The sequence below is a fragment of the Phoxinus phoxinus genome, assembly GCF_949152265.1.
Source record: "Phoxinus phoxinus genome assembly, chromosome: 25".
NCBI lineage: Eukaryota > Metazoa > Chordata > Actinopteri > Cypriniformes > Leuciscidae > Phoxinus > Phoxinus phoxinus.
This window is the reverse complement of record NC_136900.1, coordinates 10,071,501-10,093,069: the sequence shown is the minus strand read 5'-3', so window position 1 is coordinate 10,093,069 and position 21,569 is coordinate 10,071,501. Positions and strand designations below refer to the sequence as shown.

Below are 21,569 nucleotides of genomic sequence, written 5' to 3'. Positions count from 1 at the left end.
AGACCTTGAAGCAGATATGAGTATACACGCCAAGTATAAGGGGTATGCCAAGTATCATTTTATACTCTTAAAAATAAGAGTGTAAATAAACATCAATGGGACATTTAAAAGTACTTTGGAAAGCCCAAATAAACCTTCCAATGCATCGCTGTATTTTTAGTTTGTCTTGGCACCCTTATTTTTAAGAATGTAGATGCAAATAGACAACTTTTTTCCAGATGCAGACACCAATTCAATTTCGTAAAATCTCATTTTATTTTTTATTTCAAATACAGAATTCACAATAGTCACAAAAATGGGTACAATCACAGGTCAATAACCTGATATAGAATAAATATAAGAACTCTTTTATTAGTAAATGCTATTAATAGATGTGTTAATTGTAATAGTGATGTGACTATCAAAGTGTATAAGAAAACTACAGTCTATATATCAATGTTATTATTTTCATTTAGTAGTCATGTCAACAGCTCTTGTTAAGTCATGTTAAGTGCTAAACATTTTGACTAAGTTGTTATGTTTTCGTGCTTACATATGTAAAATACTTGTGTAACGGAAGCAAGCCAGTAAGCAGTATTTAGTGTCCTTGTTAGCGTGCCCGCCTCCCGTGCCGGAGATGCCGGTTCAAATCCCGCGCAGAGCGGGTCAAGTAGGACTGGTTACATTTGGTGCCGTGACCCGGATGGGAGTGAGGTTCAGGGGATGAGTGTAACAGAGCCAAGCTAGTAAGAGCTGTGTGTGTAAACCTCACTACACCCCTGGCCTCCCATGCCGGAGACGCCGGTTCGAATCCCGCTCGGAGCAGGTCGAGTCGGACCGGTTACACTTACACCACCCTTTTCGGATCCTAATTAATGTCTAAGAAAAGTCTGAAGGAATAGATTCAGAAAAGTCTTGTTATTGCAGAGACATACAGTTGACCGTGTCTGGTAATGCCCTGCCATGGTGAATCCAAAATACCAGGATGTGAGGAGCGTGAGGTCAGGGGGTCGACGGTTACCATGGCAACAGTGTCTACATTCAGAGTCACAATAATGCTCAGTGTTCCAAACAGAACCCTTCTGTACGCCAGCCATTATGATGTCACGGTGATGTCATTCCGAAGTGGTTCTGGTTTCGGTTCCAAAAACGGCTCGATCCTCGAATATCTTAATATCCGCTGTAAATCAGCGACTGCAGAGCTTGAATTCTAAAGAGGCCGTAGCTGTGTAGTTTCACGTGATCTGCTGTCAGTCTGCCAAAGAAGGAAAAAGCTGTTAGTACACATCACAGCGGGAGCGATCTGACAATTAAATTTTGGTTTGAGCTTCAACAGATACCACTAATTGGAAAACTCCTGCACTAAAGTGTGCATGCTGTCTTCTCTGGGCAGCTTTAAACAAGTTATTAAGGAGAAGGTGACGGGTCATAAATGCACGCACGCACGCACGCACGCACGCACACACACACACACAAACACACTTTTTGCAGTCGGGACTCTTATTACATTTTAATCATTTAGTAGACGCTTTTATCCAAAGCGAGAGCAACAGAAGCAGTCAAATCAACAATAGGGCAACAATGTGCAAATGTCGTGACCAGTCTCAGCTAGACCAGCGCAGCACACGTAGCAAGGATTTTTTATATATAATAGATATAGAATAGTAAGTGTTAGTATAATAAAAGCTCTGTTCTGAGAACCAGCACGACCGGCAACTGCTGTTCACAAAAGCAGTTATTCTGAGGAATGCTGGTATCCAGACAGTTGATGGCAGCCATTGACAATATAGTATTTTTCCCTCCTATAGAAGTCAATGGCTACCGTCAACTACCTGATTACCAACATCTTCTTTTGTGTTCAGCAGAAGAAAGAAAGTCATACAGGTTAGGAACAACCCGAGGGTTAGTAAATGATGACAGAATTTTCATTTTTGGTTGAACTCTCCCTTTAATTTTTTTTTACAGACTTGTCGACTGGCTGTTCTCCAGGTAAAGATTAAACTTGTTTTTAAGCAGTAATGTAATGTGAAGTCTCTCTGGAGCTGTGCGGTAATGTTGTGCTGTGTAATCTAAATGTAATACCGCAGTCTTTTCCTCTCGCACGCTGCCTCCTTTTACACAGGGTTATTATGGGTAATAACCAGCCATTATAGCCCTTCATCACGACTGTGTTGTCGTGAGGTCTTTCATCATGCTTTCCCCCTATGCATTCTAGCCTAAAAGGTAACATTAGTTATTATATTCTGTTGTCTATTGATGTATATGGCTGCATAATGCCAGATGCATTATAGAGAAACAAATGTTTTTTTTTTCCAGTGAAATAACTCATTAAATTGCTCTCTATTCATCAAATAAAAGCTTCAGAAATCTATTACTTTTATATGGTGGCCTACTTTACAGAGATAGTTCACGATGGTCATGTACTTTATGAGGTTGACTCAGTGACTTAAAATTATTTAAATTGTTAAAATAATTTAACAATATAAAATTACAATATACAACATGTAAACTTTTCTATTTCCATTTTTTAAACACACACAAAAAAAGATTATTAGGACTGTAAACGATTAATCGCGATTAATCGCATCCAAAATAAAGGTTTGTGTTTACATAATAAATGTGTGTATACTGTGTATAATTATTTTGTATATATAAATACACCTACGTTCATGTATATATTTAAGAAAAATTTATAATTTATATATAAAATATGTATAATTTATATATAATATAAATTATATATAAATCTATATACAGTATATACATGCAAATATTTCTTAAATATATACAAGCATGTGTGTGTATTTAAATAGAAAATAATTATACACAGTACACACACATTTATTATGTAAACACAAACCTTTATTTTGGATGCGATTAATCGTTTACAGTCCTATATTATATTATATATGAAATTATGAAATATATATTTATATATATACAACTGCATTCTTTCAACATTGATAATAATAATGTTTCTTGAGCATCAAATCAGCATATTTGAATGATTTCTGAAGGATCATGTGACACTGAAGTAATGATGCTGAAAATCCAGCTTTGATCACAGGAATAAATTACATTTTAAAATGTATTCAAATAGAAAACAGTTATTTGTAACAATATTTCACAATATTACAGTTTTAGCTGTATTTTGGGTCAAATAAATTAAGCTTTGGTGAGCAGAAGATACTTTTTTAAAAAACATTACAAAATCTTACCGTTCTAATAATGTTGGCCACCGTATATTAGTTGTTATTGAAAAGTACACATTCAACATTACAGCAGAAGCAAATGTTTGGTCTGGTCACGTAAAATAGACAAAAGACCAAAACGAACAGAATATACTGTCATTACCGTTCTTTAAAGGTCTCTTTGTCTTTCTTTGAATGTCGTCCTCACCTTTACGTGTGGATTTTGATTGGCTGGCAGGTACTGCGGTCAGATCTGCAGGAAGGCCCACATACACTCCTCCATAGTTCCTGCACAACACACAGTCAGATCTCACACACATCCATTATTATGGTCCTGATTCAGTCTCATATTGATGTTTTCATGAAATTGTACATATTATCATGTTTTCAAAAGACCGTCTAACCTTCGTTTCTCATCATCCGGTAAAGCTTCTTCTGTCCTGCATCAAGAGAATAAAGATGAAGCCATCTCTGTGATTGACACATCTGTCAGATATCAATGCATGCTCTCTCGTGTACTTTATGTAGTTTAGTCAGTGTTTCCTCTCTGCTCAAAAAGATGCCTCACAAAAGACTCATCAAAACGTCGTATTCAGAAGCAGTTTTCATCTCAAGACCCTGTTAATGGACTCTAGAAAGAGCAGGGTTGAATAGCCAGTTCAATAGATTTCACATTCAATTTTCACAATAAAATGTTTTAGTCCACTGAAAATGCATTTTCTTTCCTTAAAAAGTCTTTTATTCCCTATTGTGATGCATATCCAAGTGAAACGACTTCTCCAACGAGTAAAAATGTAGAGCGGGACTTGATTTTGTTCATGAGGAGTTGATTGGATGGTGTGGTTTGCTATTGGTCGATCTCATGTGAGTGACAGGTTGCCCCGCCCTCATGACAGTAAACGCATCATCAGAGAAAAGAAGAGGGCTGCGTCCGAAATCACATACTCTCTTGAGTAGGTACTTATTTTGAACAAGTAATTACTAAATGACGGCTAAAAAAAAGTATAAATGTGGATGTGATGGATCTGGATGTATATTGGCAATGTTGTCATTATCATGTGACCTACCAGCGTCAGTTGAATCGCTTCACTACCATTCATAAATCCTCTCCCATTGCCTCATGGGATAGTAAAATCTCCATCATATGCACACTTCAGAATCTCGCCGGAAGTAGTAGATCATCCAGGTACTTTTTGCACTCTTTTATGAGTAACTCGGAAATACTTCTTTTGTCACATACGGTTTTTCGCCTACTATATAAGTGTGCAATATCAGATGATCTTGGATGCAGCCAAGATGTCGCTGCAAGAGGGAGGGGCAGTTATTTAGATAAAATACTGCAATATTTCATAAAAAAAAAATCATGGTGACGTTAAGATTACTTTTTCACTCATCAAATTAAAAATGCAATTTCTCTAATTTCACTCTGGAGATTTTGAATAGGATTTTAAATCCAATCTAAATGGTTTCACTCACAGTGAGCGACAGCATGTTCCTTTCGGCTTGCATAAAGAGTGGAAACTCATTAAATATTTCACACGGTGAGAAATTATTCAGCTCTGCATCCTTTTATAGATGTTAAATGCTAAAAGCACTTCAAAAAGAAGACGCAGGCTGATGTCAACGGAAATCTGCTGTTAAAACACGCTCGGGCGTTTTTCCACCGATGGCACGGTTGCCGTCTGCTGTTTTTGTCAGTAAACTGTGAGGTGTCAGGCGAGGGGGGGGGGGGATGTTTGTTGATTGGCTAGCATGCGTTCGGACCCTCAGGGGCCCATGTGCACCACAAAAGCCGCTGAGCGGTTAGCAGGAACAGGCCGAGTGATTCTCCCCCAGGATTCAGTGAAATATGTCTGTGTGTATTTTCTGTGCACATACAGTATACTGTGTTGAGCTGTTCTGTAATGAATTCAGCATTTGCGCTGTTATTAATTTCTGTCGGATATTAGTGGTCGTGAAATTCATTCTGTGGCTCAGATTCGTGAATATGTTTGGATATGTCGTGAAGTAAATTACTCACACATCCTTGGCAGCTTCTGGACCTGTAAGACAAAGAAAGCATAATTTACCTTTTAAATAATTTAGGTTTTAGGTCAACATTAAGCAGTATGTATATATATATATATACTTTTAATTCATAATTGTATCCTCTGACAAGAGGTCAACAAGCCTCTTCAGCTTCAGCTTGACACACTGGATACATCACACGAGCCCTGCATGCTGTCAATCAAGGGCGGACATCATTAACAGAGCAGAAGAGCTGGACATCACACAGATGATGCTTGAATGTCTGAAAGTAGTCTCCTCTACAGAGAACAGATCTTTAAAAGCCGTTTTTGGCAATCCAAATTTTCAGTGTGACTGTCTTTTTATCTATTTTTATTTGTAGGAGAACATGACATTAAAACGCGTCACGAAACCGATGCGCCTGTACATCTGGAATATTTAGGTTGTTAAAATTAAACAACCTCTTGGACTTTATCAAACCTTTCTTGCTTCCTTTAGATGTCTTTACCGTCCTTTTTTGTTTGTTTGTTTGTTTGATGATGCTGGAGTATGTTAGGGAGCGTTTACACGACACCATTTTAAACTAAAAACTGAAAGCTTTTGATGTGTTTAAGCCTTTCATTTACATAACAACAGCTTTTTTGAAAGCGGGTTCAATGTGCAACTTTAAAAAAAATCGTCTTTTTCGTCGAATTTGTGAAACGGTGACGTCATGCGCATGCGTGTGTTTCTTTACAAAGTGACATCGCCATCTACTGGCCTGGCAGCAGAATACAGCGCTTTAAGTCATTTTCGCAGTTCACGGGATCATTTTGACAACGTCCATCCATTCATCCATTCATCAATCCATACATGCATACATATAGGCTATCCTTTTATTTAAATAAAACAAAATGTGTGTGTGTGTGTGTGTGTGTGTGTGTAGCAACAAATCGTAATCTTTTACTTAAGGTTTCTTCTACTAGAACAAAAATCTGAGTTACTTTATAAGTGAACTTCTAGGGAAAAATTTATGCAAAAATGTTGTATAATACCCTCTTTAGAGAACAAAATCCCACTGTTTTTGGACACACAAACCACACAGAAGAAGAACGATATTGACTATTTTTTTTAATTCTTTCTATGCCTGTATGGATTTTAGTGGTCACAAGAGTGATGTTTCCAGCAGTTTTATTCAGTCTGCGCTGCAGTTCAATTCTTTGATTACAAACGTTAATTTGTACAGTGTCTTTTCACTTTCTCTCACTCGTCTTTGTTGAAGTCTCAATACCGCATGTGTAGTAATCAACTGAGGAGTTTTGACATATTGAAAGTGTGTTTATCCTCTTTGTTTTGGAGGATCCAGTCATTTATTTTAGACTAATGCATAACCTGAAAACTCTTTTACCGAAGGCTTTTCTCTGAGTGTTTTCTTGTCCTCAGCTCAACCGAGCTGAGAAACCAGGTCAGTTGTATCGGGTCGAGAAACAACCTTCCATCTTGACATCTTACTCCTCAAAGGCAGCACACACTCATAAAAAAAAAAAGTCTCTTTTAATACTGGCTCACTTGTTTCTTCAACATAACAATGAGAAGAAATGGAGCTTTTGATGAACTCTTCTGTTTCTCAAATGTTTTCCCTGAGAAAAAGAACCCAATATACCAAAAGTGTGCATTCAAAAGATCTCAATAAACTCTTAAAAATGAAGAGTGTTTTCGTCGCGAATTCGCGATGCCATAGAAGAACCTTTATTTTACGTATCAACTCAAACACTTATCAAATTCTTCCGAGAGCAAGTGATTTATCCACATTGATTTTATAGAATCACTATGACTCCTTTTTTATGTTTTATGTTACATAAAGTTGGCACTTATGTAACTAAGATCTCCAATAAGTCTCCCGAGATCTGAAGAGCATCGTCTGAGCTATATATATATATATATATATATATATATATATATAGGCTATATATATACATATATATTTTTTTTTTTTTGAGGCTCCATTCTCTCTGTTTACGAGTGATGGATTACTACTTTGACATCTCACCTGTCAATCATTCATCATTTTCTCTCTCAGGACATGCAAGGCTAATTCTATTTTTAACCAAAAGTCCATTTTGTTTTGCTCTTTTTGTCACGTTTGGTAACACAACAAAAGGAGTAGGGAACAAAAACAGTCTGTAATAATAAGTCCATATCAGAACCATCAGGAGATCCCAGGAGATAACGCACACACAACCGCATTAACATTGACCATACCGGACAAAGGAAGTATAAGGAAACACATGGCTTAAAAATACACAAGAAGCGTAATCAATGTCAAACGGAACAGCTGTTTAGTTTAGTTTATTCATTTATAAAGCACATTTAAAAACTACAAATGTTAAAATAACTTAAAACATACGTAACCAAGAAAAAAACAAAAAGACAAATTCAAATGTTACACCCTCAAACAGAATTAAAACATAAACAATACAAATGGGTCTTCATAGAGGATTTAAACATAGAAGTAGAAGGGGACCGCGGAAAGAGCCTGGTCACCTTTAGTTTAAAAATGTGAACGAAATTGACTAGAAGGCCGAAGAGATCTAGTATGCGGAGTGAGGAGATTACAAATATACTGTAAAGCTTTAAAAACAAAGAGCAGAATCTTAACACGGAGTAATGCTTTGTGTTCACGTTTTCTAGTGCCAGACAACAGTCTGGCTGCCGCATTTTGCACCAATTGCAACCGTTTCAGAGCTGATTTAGGCAAACCCAGATAGAGTGAATTACAGTAATCCAATCTTGATGTTATAAAAGCATGAATTACAGTTTCAAGGTCCTTCATAGAAAGCATCTTCTTGATTTTAGCAATTGATCTTAAAGCAACACCAAGTAGCTTTTGCTCTCGGGGTCCCCCTACAGTTGGGAAACAGTATTGTCTTCTACTACTGCCGTAAAATCTGTCATGGTCACACCAGGGGATATACGTGCATTTGTTGACAAGCCGATACCCCCGAACTCTGCAGAAGGAGTCCAATAATAACCAACTGCAGAACCGCAGAACCATACGTCATAGCAGTGTGAGGACGACAGCGCCAGCCTGACAGTCTGATGGCGGAAGTGGGCGGAGCAAGGCATTATTTTCAAACAACGTTATTTTAAAGAATTTTTTCAAACGATTTAATGGAAAATATATATTTTATATATATATATATATATATATATCAAATATTATAAAAGATACAAATTATGTTTTGTCCTATTAACAAAATACAATATACTAGTTAGGCCTATAATATGAATAGTTTTTTAAAAGTTAAAATGATACTTTATCCATTTGTTTTATAACTCTCCCTTTTTCTCTTCCTAGTCTCCTCCGACAAAACCTTTGCCTCCTTCGGTTTACTTGCTGCTTCGGCCGTGACAACAACATACAGACGGTAAACAAACGCTAGTTGGGCTCTACGTCCGAATTGGAGGAAGTGGGGGGTGGTGGGGGAAGTGAGGTATGCCGTAAAGCAGTCGAATTTTGTAGTTCTTCTTGTGCTCGGGTTATTATTACCCGAACCCCGAAGTTCCGTAGTGCCAGTAAAAACGATACAGTCTCTGTCAGGCTATGGCAGACGTGTCATTCAACCTATTGTAAGTCGATGTACCATCACAAGAGTCTTGGAAATAAATATATTTTCAACAAGTAGTTGAAAAACTACTTGGTGTTGCTTTAACTGATAGAAACTTCTTTTCAAAACAGTAGTGATAAAAAAATGTGGGATCGAAAATAACCCCAAGTTTTTTAACACGTACATTGGAGCAGATTAACAATGCCAGAAGACGGAGCTGTTGGGCCAAAGACAATTATTTCAGTTTTATTATTATTTAACTGTAAGTCCATCCATAATTTAATGTCTTGAAGAAATGCAAACAGATTAGACACAGAAGCGTGTTTTTTAAGAGACAAAATAAAGCTGAGTGTCATCGGCATAAAGATGATAATTGTGTTTCTGAAAAATATGAGAGTGAGTGGAAGCATATATAAGGCAAAAAGAAGAGGACCCAGAATAGAGCCCTGCAGAACACCTTAGGAGATTTGAGAACGAGATGAGAAACATTTCCCCAAATAAACAGAAAAAGTTCTGTCCTTAAGGTAAGATGCAAACCAATTCAGCACAGATCCCTGAAACCCAGGCATTGGAACTAATTAACAACCAGGCAAACTAACTATATAAGGAACACAGCGGGCAAACAAGGAAACCAAAACATCATGCTAATAAAACAAAGAATAGCTGTTACACTCTTCTTGTATCCAGTTTGCATTTCAATGAGAAATGCTGATTACCAATGAAGCATTTTGAAATTAAATTCTCTGCACATTTAAATTCATTCACTGGCTTCTGACAGCTGAATCATCTCCAGCTGTTCTCGCGTCCAGGCTTGTTCAAGTTACATATTGCTCAAATATTGCTCTTTCATAGCTCAGGACACATAATGGTGTTCTCAGGCATGTTTCAGCTAAATATTAACGTTGTTTTTCTCCTAAAAAAGGGACAAAAAGTAAGAGTACAAAGCTATAAAGGTTTTTTATCACCGAAGAACCATTTTTGGTTCCCATAAGAGTGAACAGTTCTTGAAAGAACCATTTTTTATAGCCTGAAGATCATTTTAATAATCTAAAGAACCATTTTTTTCTTTAAGACCCTTTTGAGCAATTGAAAGGTTCCATGAATATTTAAAGGTTCTTCATGGAGCCATCGATGCCAATAATGACAAATATTTGAGTTCATATTGAGATCTCTGACATTTGATTCAGACTTTAGTCGAACCTAAACAGTTTGACATCTCTTCAGTTCTGAACCCTTAGAGAAGAGGATAGAAACGATTGAGATGCTAAAAGAGATCTCTGTTTTTTTCTTTCCAGCGCGCGCAGCTCACACATCAAGCCTATAAGCTCAGATCTGACCTGAATACATATTAGACGTGAGGGATGAAATCTCCATGACTGATGATCAGATCCTTCACCTGAGACTAACGGAACATTCCTCCACATCCGCTTCTGCTATTAACCGAGGAGGACACGAGGTCCCCGCAGTACGAGACTTCATCGGGCTCGCACACGAACTTTAACCTCCAGAAATCAAGTGTTTAAGGGCAAAACAAAGCGCTAAATTGAACATCCGACGGCACGCGCACGCGCTAGAATACACAACATGACACGTACGTCCATTGATAAAAAGCAGCGCGCGAGTAAGTGAGCCACACACACACACACACACACACACACACACACACACACACACTAACCTCCTGCTGTCGTGCTGGTGGCAGAAGAATTTCCACATCCCATTTTGGCATGAACGCACAGCTTTCTTCCGTGTCTGTTTTGGAGGAATGATGAGTGAAGGACGGCGCTGATGTGATGCACGAGCTCCCTTGAACGCAGCCTCGATCATTCTGCAGAGAGAGAGAGAGAGAGAGAGAGAGAGAGAGAGAGAGAGAGATGCCCGAGCCTCACATGATTCGTCCTCTCCTCCACCCTGATAGAGTTGCCGTGGTAACAGAAGGGGGTGTGGCCAGCCTCCAGTTTTACCAAGAGTGTGCAGGAACTCCGTCCAAACTGGCATGCTCCTACCAATAAATAAACAAACAACTTCACTGGTCAGCATGTAAATATATTTAAACAATAAATAAATAAATATAATACCAAAAGTAAAAGCAAGTAGGCTAAATAATGAGAAAATATTGTTAAAATGATTAATTAAACAATAGAATATATTTTTTAATAGTTTACATTTATTTATTAAAAAATATATGACAATTTAATATTTTAACAAAATCAAAATACAACCAAAACAATTAAAAAAAAGCTAAAATGTAATAAAATTAATCAAAAGACTTAATTATATTTATTATAAATGATTTATGTGTAGCCTATAATAAAAAATAATATGTAATAAAATGAATCTATCTGTCATCTATCTGTTTGTCTGTCTCCTTTTTTAGGAATTGTATTTAGATACTGTTTAGACTGGGCTGATGACAAATGGTGGACAACACAGATGTTGGTTTCTGGGTTTAAAGGTCTGGGATCACGAGCGCTCAGCCTTGAGGTGTTCACAAAGAGATGTTTGTTATGACAGCAGTAGGAGCCTCTCAGGGGCCGCTCGAGTCTCCCATCCGCTACTGAACTTTCTGATGATCTGTGGCACATGATCAAACTCTGGACAAAATTGGAGTTTCTATTAGGAGTTCATTATTGTGAAGTTGAACTGATAATTATGTCATAACCTTAATGAAAAACATAGAGATTATGAAAATACTGTAAATGCAGAACTGATACATTTAAAATGTAATAAAAAAATTATATGGTATTTTCAAAAAGTGACAATATACCAGTGTAGTCCAGCAGAGGGTATTGTGGGATAGAAGTTAGGAAACTTTCCAACCCCCGAAAAAAAAACACTTTATCTTTGTTTTTGAGTTCCACCTAGTTTGAAATGACAATATACTTAATTAAATATTATTATTATTTATGCTTTATTTAGGAAATACTTTTGCTTTTACTTTTGAAGCAGAGTCAATGCCCAGTAAAGAGGACTGCTTTTCCCAGCATGCAACCAAAGCAGTTCCGGTTAGTATTTGAGCAGCTGCATGCTGGGAAATGTAGTCCTCATCCTTGTATTCCATTCCCACTGTCTCCGACGTGAAAGATGCCTGCCGTACACCACAAATTATTACTCGAGGAGGCCCTGCAGGACAGTCCGCAGGTAAACATTTGATTACTGGATCTTTGTTCACTGTTTTAGCACTCAGAACTGTTCGGTTTTGTGCGTTTTGCGTTGCAAAACTGATGATGCGGCAGCGGCTGTCGAGACGCGCGCGTATGTCGCTGGTCGCAGAGCATATGTGCGAGCTAATCTGAATAAAACATCAATTTAAGTGCACGATTAAGTAGAGAATCGCCTCGGGTCGTCAAGTTTATATAACTGCTTGCAAAGTTTATTATTCAAAGGGTTTTATTCCTAGGTAAGAGCCATAAATGAGACACATCCTGCACGTATGTTGATCATATGTTTATAAATGAGAGACGCGCGTCAAACATACGTGCATCTGACGCTACAAACGCGCGTCTTATTTTCGGGTTTAGTGCTTTAAAGCTGTAAATGTTTCGCTGGCAGTGGAGTTGTGAATGGAGGGGCCTGTATAGGAGGAGTGAGATGTTGTTGAGTTGGTCAAACCCACAAAAGCCTGACCCTGATACGTTACATCACATATGCTACATCCGATCTATGATATTGGTATCAGTACTGAGAGATCACTGGCAGATCAGAAACAACAACAAATAATCAGAGACATCAGATCAGCATGTGAGACATAAGGTTAAAATATAAAAAACGTTGATGTAACACTGACTGTACACTGTCTTGAAACAGGTTTTGATTATTATTGGCTATATAAAAATCATAATTTGGCCTAATTCACATGCTAGTTCAAACCGTGAAGCCGCTCCCACATACTTGTGCGTAAAAAGTAAATTATTAGTTTACTGATAATATCACAAGTTATTTGTCTGAGTCACACCCCATAATGCTCCGTGTTTGAGATTATGAACCCACAGATGTCTCCGCCCCGCCAGTCACTTTGTTTGCATTGGAAACACACCCAGAAATCTGTCCTGAACCCTGACAGAACACACCTGTGGATACACCCAGCACGCTTCACGCTGCACGAATGCGTAGCACACTTAACACTGTGTGAATACCGAGTGTTATAATACCGAATACCTTGTGTTTTCTCTGGCAGACGCGGTCCTTGCTCAGTGTGTTTGAAGAGGATGCAGGCACGCTCACTAACTACACAAACCAGCTGCTCCAGTCTATGCAGAGAGTGTTTGGAGCACAGGTACACTACACACACGTTCACATCGACTTCAACAGTGGAGGCAACATCAAATAGAAATTCACAATATCTAAATACATATTCTGTTTATTGATCATGATTTATCAGTGCATGGTATTTTAAAGAAAAAAGTTGGCAAACTGATTTTCTTTTCTGCTGATGTCATCAAGGCCTCAGGGGCAGGAGAAAAATAATAACCAATAGTATCACAGCATCTACAATCCAATCAAATCCTAACTCAAAGTCAAACCCTGCGTTATTTTTTTGCTGTTATATGCTGTTATACTTGGAAATATGGCGCATTATAAATGTTAAAGGGTTAGTTCACCCAACAATTAAAATGATCCCATAATTCACTCACCCTCAAGCCATCCTAGGTGTATATGACTTTCTTCTTTCGGCCAAACACAATCAGAGTTATATTTAAAAATATCCTCGCTCTTCCAAGCTTTATAATGGGAGTGAATAGAGTTTTTGAAGGCCAAAAAAAGCGCATCCATCCATCGTAAAAGTAATCCTTACGGCTTCAGGGGTTAATAAAGGCCTTCTTAAGTGAAGCGATGCATTTTTGTATGAAAAATATCCATATTTCTAACTTTATAAACTATAATGACTGACTTCCGGAAACGGCGAGTCTACTTCCAGCGGAAGAGTGACCTCTGACATTATCATTTTAATTTTTGGGTGAACTAACACTTTCAATGGATTGCAAACTCTGTATCATTAAATATAAATATATTTTATGAAGGTCCAAATAGGAAATAATTAATTGAAATCTTCATACATATTTATAAACCCTGAATATAAAGTTGCAATTCTAAGTATGTAAATGTGAATTTATAAATATAAAAAAAAATCTGATCATTATGTAATTACTCTGAATATATAAATTCAAATCTGAATATACAGATGTATATCTGAATATGTACAGTCATAAATCTGAATATATAAAGGTAAATATACGGATGTAAATCTGAAAATTAAATAAATGTAAACCATGAATACATCTGAATATATACGGTATAGTTATAGGTTTGAATATATAGTGATTCATCCTGATTATGTAAATGCAAATCCTGAATGTATAGTTAAAAGTCTGAATTTATGTTAATAAATCCTGAATATATATAAACCATGATTCACCATGATTCATACATAAGATCTATATAATCTATATTTTTGGATTATACATATTCAGATTTCACATAGTTATCTTCTGTTCGGCAAATAAAAATGATATGAACATATTCATTGCTCATGTACATATTACATTATATTTAATAATTTTATATAATAAAAACGAATAAAATAAGCCCATTTAAAAGCTTGTTTCCTCAAAGATCCCCAAATGCAAACAAACTGGTGCTAGTTCTGATTCCTTGAGTTTCCTGTACGCAGAATGAAATGGCTCTGGCGACCGAACAGCTTTCTAAACAGCTCTTGGAGTATGAGAAGCAGGTGAGCGCTTTTATTTCCCTTTTAAACGACAGCCGTGATGAGTTCTGGGAATGTCTGGATACCAGATGAGTTATCAATAAATCTGACACGATGGTTTGTGTGTGCAGAATTTTGCTCTGGCGAAAGGCGATGAAGAGGTGATCAACACTTTACAGCACTTCGCCAAAAGCGTGGAAGAGGTGAGGAAACCCCTGCAGTGTGTGTGTGTGTGTGTGTGTGTGTGTGTGTGTCTGTCAGAACGAGTCCATCAGTCGTGTGGCAGCTGGTGTTGGCTTTTTCTCTCATGCTGGTTGTTTGATCTTTGCCAAGATGGCGAGATCACCTGATCATATGACCTTCAGCGAGATCACATGACCTTCATCATTTGCCTGACATACTGCAGGATTTAAGTTCATATTATTCATATTATAAAGTAAAGCGGCAACAATTCAGTGTGACATTACTGTCAAAACACACCACAGCAATATTTTATAAATATTTGAGTAATATTAATATTTGAATAACTAATATATTTTGATTTCTCTCTAGCTGAACTCTCTGCACAATGAGTTGGCCACACAGATCGCTGATAAGATGGTGTTTCCCATGGTGCGGTTCAGAGAGAAGGACCTCACAGGTGCGACACTCGCTTCAAAGATCACGCTCTTCACTGTTGGAGCGATTTTTATTTGACAAGATAATGCAATTTTATATTTTATTTTAATTAAAAACATTTTTTTTTTTAATTTAAAATATTTATATTTATTAAAGGGCACCTATTATGACATTTAAAATGTTCCTAATGTTGTTTAGGGAGTCCCCAACAACAGTTTTACGTGCATGCAATGACAAAAAACACTTTTGTTTTCGTATAATATGCATTTATTTTTACCTGATTTGCTCACCGACTCCCAAATGATTCGTTCAACGACTCATTTTCCAAACCCCTCCTTTGCGCGACGCTAATCTGCGTTGATTGGTCAGATGACCCAGCAGTGTTTACAGAGATAATACTTATAGTTTAACACGGAGTACAATGATGCTTTTATCAATTAAATCGTGTTATAATAATGATTATAGTCCACTGCTTTGTAGTTTGTAGTAAAAAACTAAAAATAAGATAAAGAATTTAATGTTATGTTAGCGAGCATAGCCCAGAGTTCATATTGTAAAAGCACAATCAGTCTTTGTTTGCATTAGCCCGATGCATAAACATAACATTTAAAAAAAAAAAAAAAATGCAGTTATTACTACGAGGTATTACTCTATTCTTTAAGGCAACTCCGAAAACAACGACAAACACTTCACATATCTCAATACAATTGTCATTGAAGACCTAGAAGCTAAACGGTGCTTACACAACAAACAAAATAATTATTAAGCATGCTACATAAAACATAAAAGCAACAATTATTAATAACACTTACAGGTTGTGATACGGAGGAGGAAGCTGATGCAAATACACTTGGAACTGAACCTTCCTTCAATATCAGTCGGCTCGCGAATCCAAGTTTGATTGCATTTAAAAAGCAATCGTCGTCTAAATGGCGCGAACAAAGCACAAGGCTCGGACTATTCAGTGGTATAGTTGTATATATGAATTGTAGCCACTTAGTCTTCAAATGCTCCTCCTTGGGCAGATGAAAAAAGTTGGCTTTTGAGTCGCACTTCAGAACACAGCGTCTCGTCGCCCTGATGTTTTCCCTGGCCTTGGAGCGCAATAAGTGGGCGTATCGTATTCAAATAACTTGACAAGTTGACGTCATCTAGTCAGAGAAAAAGCTTCGGTCTTCTAACGATTCATAAAAATGACTCAGAGTCGACTCTCACTTTTGAAAGACAATAACTTTATATACGGTGCACTTTCATATTTCAAACTTTGCAGAATGTTTTTGTTCACTTAGATCTATGTTACACACTACATGAAAGGTAAATTTCAAAATTCCATAATAGGTGCCCTTTAATATATTAATTCAGTTATTTCCAAAAGTGGACAAATTAGATTTTTTTTTTTTAATAATAACATTTTTATATTATATCTGTTACACTTATTAAAATAACAATCTCAAAAACACTATTTTTATCTTGTTTTTAAATTAATATTGATATTGATTTTGATATTGATTCAGTTATTTCTTGTACATTGGTGTCTATTTTATCACATTAAATTTTAAGCAGACAAATAAAAAATATTTCTTTACTTTTTTGTTTATTATTATAAACAAGCTTATTTATAAAATATTTAATTTTCTTTAAATCACTCATATCTCAATCAATGTTTCTTTAAGAATTTCACGAGTATTTTCACCATCTCTCTGATGTTCACCGTACCTTTAAGACTCTTACATGTATTTTTATGTTTTTAAAAAGTCACAATCCTGTTTTCAATGAATATGATCCAAGTCAGACTATCTGACCTCAACCAAAATTGTAAAGAGCGGTGATGAATTTGTTTTCAGAGATCAGCACACTGAAGGAGATATTCATCATTGCCAGTGACGGTATGAAGTTAATGATGTCTCTTTATTTATTATTAGTGGATGATAGAAACATATTTATATGCTGAATGAAAATCACATCACTTTCTGTCTCTCTTTGTCTCTCCAGAGCATGAAGCTGCCATGGTGAAATATAGTCGTTTACCTAAAAAGAGAGAAAATGAAAAGGTAAATATTGCTGTACATGCGGATCTGTCGTGTGGAAGCCAGCACTCAAGAGTCCAGCATTGAGTTAGTGTGTGTGTTGACGGGTGAATTGAGTTAGTGTGTGTGTTGACAGGTGAAAGCTGAGGCGGTGAGAGAGGTGGCGTACTCCCGCAGGAAGCAGCATCAGGCCGCCATGCAGTATTACTGCGCTCTGAACGCGCTCCAGTACAGGAAGAAAGTGGCCATGCTGGAGCCCATGCTGGGATTCACACACTCACAGGTCTGACACTCGCCGTCACACACTGCTACACTCGCCGTCACACACTGCTACACTCGCCGTCACACACTGCTACACTCGCCGTCACACACTGCTACACTCTCCGTCACACACTGCTACACTCGCCGTCACACACTGCTACACTCGCCGTCACACACTGCTACACTCGTCGTCACACACTGCTACACTCGTCATCACACACTGTTACACTCGCCGTCACACACTGCTACACTCGCCATCACACACTGCTACACTCGCCGTCACACACTGCTACACTCGCCGTCACACACTGCTACACTCGCCGTCACACACTGCTACACTCGTCATCACACACTGCTACACTCGTCATCACACACTGCTACACTCGTCATCACACACTGCTACACTCGCCATCACACACTGCTACACTCGCCGTCACACACTGCTACACTCGCCGTCACACACTGCTACACTCGTCGTCACACACTGCTACACTCGTCGTCACACACTGCTACACTCGTCATCACACACTGCTACACTCGCCGTCACACACTGCTACACTCATCATCACACACTGCTACACTCGTCATCACACACTGCTACACTCATCATCACACACTGCTACACTCGCCATCACACACTGCTACACTCGCCATCACACACTGCTACACTCGCCATCACACACTGCTACACTCGCCATCACACACTGCTACACTCGCCGTCACACACTGCTACACTCGCCATCACACACTGCTACACTCGCCGTCACGCACTGCTACACTCGGCGTCACACACTGCTACACTCGGCGTCACACACTGCTACACTCGGCGTCACACACTGCTACACTCGTCGTCACACACTGCTACACTCATCATCACACACTGCTACACTCGCCGTCACACACTGCTACACTCGCCGTCACACACTGCTACACTCGCCGTCACACACTGCTACACTCGCCGTCACACACTGCTACACTCGCCGTCACACACTGCTACACTCTCCGTCACACACTGCTACACTCGCCGTCACACACTGCTACACTCGCCGTCACACACTGCTACACTCGTCGTCACACACTGCTACACTCGTCATCACACACTGTTACACTCGCCGTCACACACTGCTACACTCGCCATCACACACTGCTACACTCGCCGTCACACACTGCTACACTCGCCGTCACACACTGCTACACTCGCCGTCACACACTGCTACACTCGTCATCACACACTGCTACACTCGTCATCACACACTGCTACACTCGTCATCACACACTGCTACACTCGCCATCACACACTGCTACACTCGCCGTCACACACTGCTACACTCGCCGTCACACACTGCTACACTCGTCGTCACACACTGCTACACTCGTCGTCACACACTGCTACACTCGTCGTCACACACTGCTACACTCGTCATCACACACTGCTACACTCGCCGTCACACACTGCTACACTCATCATCACACACTGCTACACTCGTCATCACACACTGCTACACTCATCATCACACACTGCTACACTCGCCATCACACACTGCTACACTCGCCATCACACACTGCTACACTCGCCATCACACACTGCTACACTCGCCGTCACACACTGCTACACTCGCCATCACACACTGCTACACTCGCCGTCACGCACTGCTACACTCGGCGTCACACACTGCTACACTCGGCGTCACACACTGCTACACTCGGCGTCACACACTGCTACACTCGTCGTCACACACTGCTACACTCCTCATCACACACTGCTACACTCGCCGTCACACACTGCTACACTCGCCGTCACACACTGCTACACTCGCCGTCACACACTGCTACACTCGCCGTCACACACTGCTACACTCGCCGTCACACACTGCTACACTCGCCATCACACACTGCTTCACTCGCCGTCACACACTGCTACACTCGCCGTCACACACTGCTACACTCGCCGTCACAAACTGCTACACTCGCCATCACACACTGCTACACTCGCCGTCACACACTGCTACACTCGCCATCACGCACTGCTACACTCGCCATCACGCACTGCTACACTCGGCGTCACACACTGCTACACTCTGCGTCACACACTGCTACACTCGTCATCACACACTGCTACACTCATCATCACACACTGCTACACTCGCCGTCACACACTGCTACACTCGCCGTCACATACTGCTACACTCGCCGTCACACACTGCTACACTCGCCGTCACACACTGCTACACTCGCCGTCACACACTGCTACACTCGCCATCACACACTGCTTCACTCGCCGTCACACACTGCTACACTCGCCATCACACACTGCTACACTCATCATCACACACTGCTTCACTCGCCGTCACACACTGCTACACTCGCCATCACACACTGCTTCACTCGCCGTCACACACTGCTACACTCGCCATCACACACTGCTTAACTCGCCGTCACACACTGCTACACTCGCCGTCACACACTGCTACACTCGCCGTCACACACTGCTACACTCGCCATCACACACTGCTTCACTCGCCATCACACACTGCTACACTCGCCGTCACAAACTGCTACACTCGCCGTCACGCACTGCTACACTCGGCGTCACACACTGCTACACTCGTCATCACACACTGTTACACTCGCCGTCACACACTGCTACACTCGCCATCACACACTGCTTCACTCGCCATCACACACTGCTACACTCGTCATCACACACTGTTACACTCGCCGTCACACACTGTTACACTCGCCATCACACACTGCTACACTCGCCATCACACACTGCTACACTCGCCGTCACACACTGCTACACTCGTCATCACACACTGTTACACTCGCCGTCACACACTGCTACACTCGCCATCACACACTGCTACACTCGCCGTCACACACTGCTACACTCGTCATCACACACTGTTACACTCGCCGTCACACACTGCTACACTCGCCATCACACACTGCTTCACTCGCCATCACACACTGCTACACTCGGCGTCACGCACTACTACACTCGCCATCACACACTGCTACACTCGCCATCACACACTGCTTCACTCGCCGTCACACACTCCTTCACTCTCTCCTGGATGAGCTGCGATTTGCACACTTGTGACAACACATCCATTAATGCATGTCGTCTAGTGGCGGGCTGTATGAAGAAATAGTTGATATTCTCGAAAATGTTGGTCAATAATAATATACTTTACATCATGACATATATGAAAGAATCAGTTTACATACTGTAGCTACTTAGTTTTTTTTATTTGAAAAGACAAATAAATTTTTTTTTTTTTTTAAATATTAGTTTTTTTATTGTTTTATTCTGCTTAATATTTTAAAATATTATTATTATTATTATTATTATTAATAACAATATAAGTAACGATATGAATGATTGTTTTTGTATTTTTACTAATACAATTATATTATTTAGTCAAATAATATTTTCAAAAATACTGTTTTAAATGCATAATAAAATAAATAATTTCCAAAACATCGTATTAAATTCCAAGTAGAATAATTTTTGTGAATAATATTTCAAAAATACTCTTTTATTTTGCTTGGTATTTTAAAATGTTTGTATTATTAATAATATGCATTTTAATATTAATTCAATTATTTAAAACAAATATTTGTTTTTCTTATAAAAAATATCATATTATTCACAAATAATAATGCATTATATTCAGTGCAGCCGAATAATCTTCAACCCTGTTTGGTTTTCCACAGGTCAATTTCTTTAAGAAGGGGATGGAGGTGGTGTCGAAGAAGATGGACAGTTTCCTAAGCTCAGTTTGCAGCATGAATCGGAGGTAAAGGACAAGTGTTTATTTCGGAGCACACACACACACACACACACGTGTGAGGATTGTGTGTGATTCCCTCATGCTCTCTGTCTGTGCTTCAGCATTGAGTCTCAGTTAGAGGTCGAGGCAGAGGTCATGCGCTCGTCTCAGAGAGAGCTCCTGTCCGTGGACGACACCGTCTACATGCCGGATCACCACCATGTCCCCGTGAATCGCGCCCTCATCCAGAAAGCAGGTTACCTCAACATCAGGAAGTACGGGTCACGTGATCTCGCTCAGATGTGATGAGGTGAGCAGGTGAGGTGTCGTTTAACACACTGAGCTCTGTGTCCCGCAGTAAGACGGGGCTGGTGACCACGGCGTGGGACAGGCTGTTCTTCTTCACGCAGGGGGGG

At 39.4% G+C, this 21,569-nt stretch overlaps 3 protein-coding genes across 5 annotated transcripts in view; 2 read left to right on the top strand and 1 right to left on the bottom strand.

Moving 5' to 3' along the window:
- LOC306994106 (sterile alpha motif domain-containing protein 3-like) overlaps positions 1-21,569 on the top strand; it is a 186,046-nt gene that overhangs the window by 48,415 nt on the left and 116,062 nt on the right. The gene's annotated exons all lie outside the window — the stretch shown is intronic.
- Positions 156-10,769, bottom strand: c25h12orf75 (chromosome 25 C12orf75 homolog). 2 transcript variants are annotated; one of them, XM_079603076.1, is made up of 6 exons: positions 10,729-10,769; positions 10,443-10,592; positions 5,191-5,212; positions 3,575-3,605; positions 3,379-3,458; positions 156-1,234 (listed from the first exon to the last, which is right to left on the bottom strand). In XM_079603076.1, the coding sequence occupies exons 2-5, from the start codon at positions 10,589-10,591 to the stop codon at positions 3,418-3,420; spliced, it is 243 nt and encodes an 80-aa protein (XP_079459202.1). In that variant the 5' UTR covers position 10,592; positions 10,729-10,769; the 3' UTR covers positions 156-1,234; positions 3,379-3,417. The 2 variants fall into 2 exon arrangements, with proteins under 2 accessions (XP_079459202.1, XP_079459203.1); XM_079603077.1 differs by lacking the exon at positions 10,729-10,769 and having other exon boundaries at positions 3,334-3,458; positions 3,575-3,610; positions 10,443-10,582.
- appl2 (adaptor protein, phosphotyrosine interaction, PH domain and leucine zipper containing 2) overlaps positions 11,758-21,569 on the top strand; it is an 18,819-nt gene continuing 9,007 nt past the window's right edge. The window contains exons 1-11 of one of the 2 annotated variants that reach the window (XM_079603509.1): positions 11,758-11,905; positions 12,942-13,040; positions 14,436-14,495; positions 14,603-14,674; positions 15,024-15,111; positions 16,934-16,975; positions 17,082-17,140; positions 17,253-17,399; positions 21,098-21,180; positions 21,276-21,428; positions 21,512-21,569. The exon at positions 21,512-21,569 is cut by the window's right edge and continues 131 nt beyond it. In XM_079603509.1, coding sequence (XP_079459635.1) covers positions 11,849-11,905; positions 12,942-13,040; positions 14,436-14,495; positions 14,603-14,674; positions 15,024-15,111; positions 16,934-16,975; positions 17,082-17,140; positions 17,253-17,399; positions 21,098-21,180; positions 21,276-21,428; positions 21,512-21,569 — 918 coding nt within the window. In that variant the 5' untranslated portion in view covers positions 11,758-11,848. The remainder of the gene's footprint in view (positions 11,906-12,941; positions 13,041-14,435; positions 14,496-14,602; positions 14,675-15,023; positions 15,112-16,933; positions 16,976-17,081; positions 17,141-17,252; positions 17,400-21,097; positions 21,181-21,275; positions 21,429-21,511) is intronic. The other variant, XM_079603508.1, reaches the window with a different exon arrangement.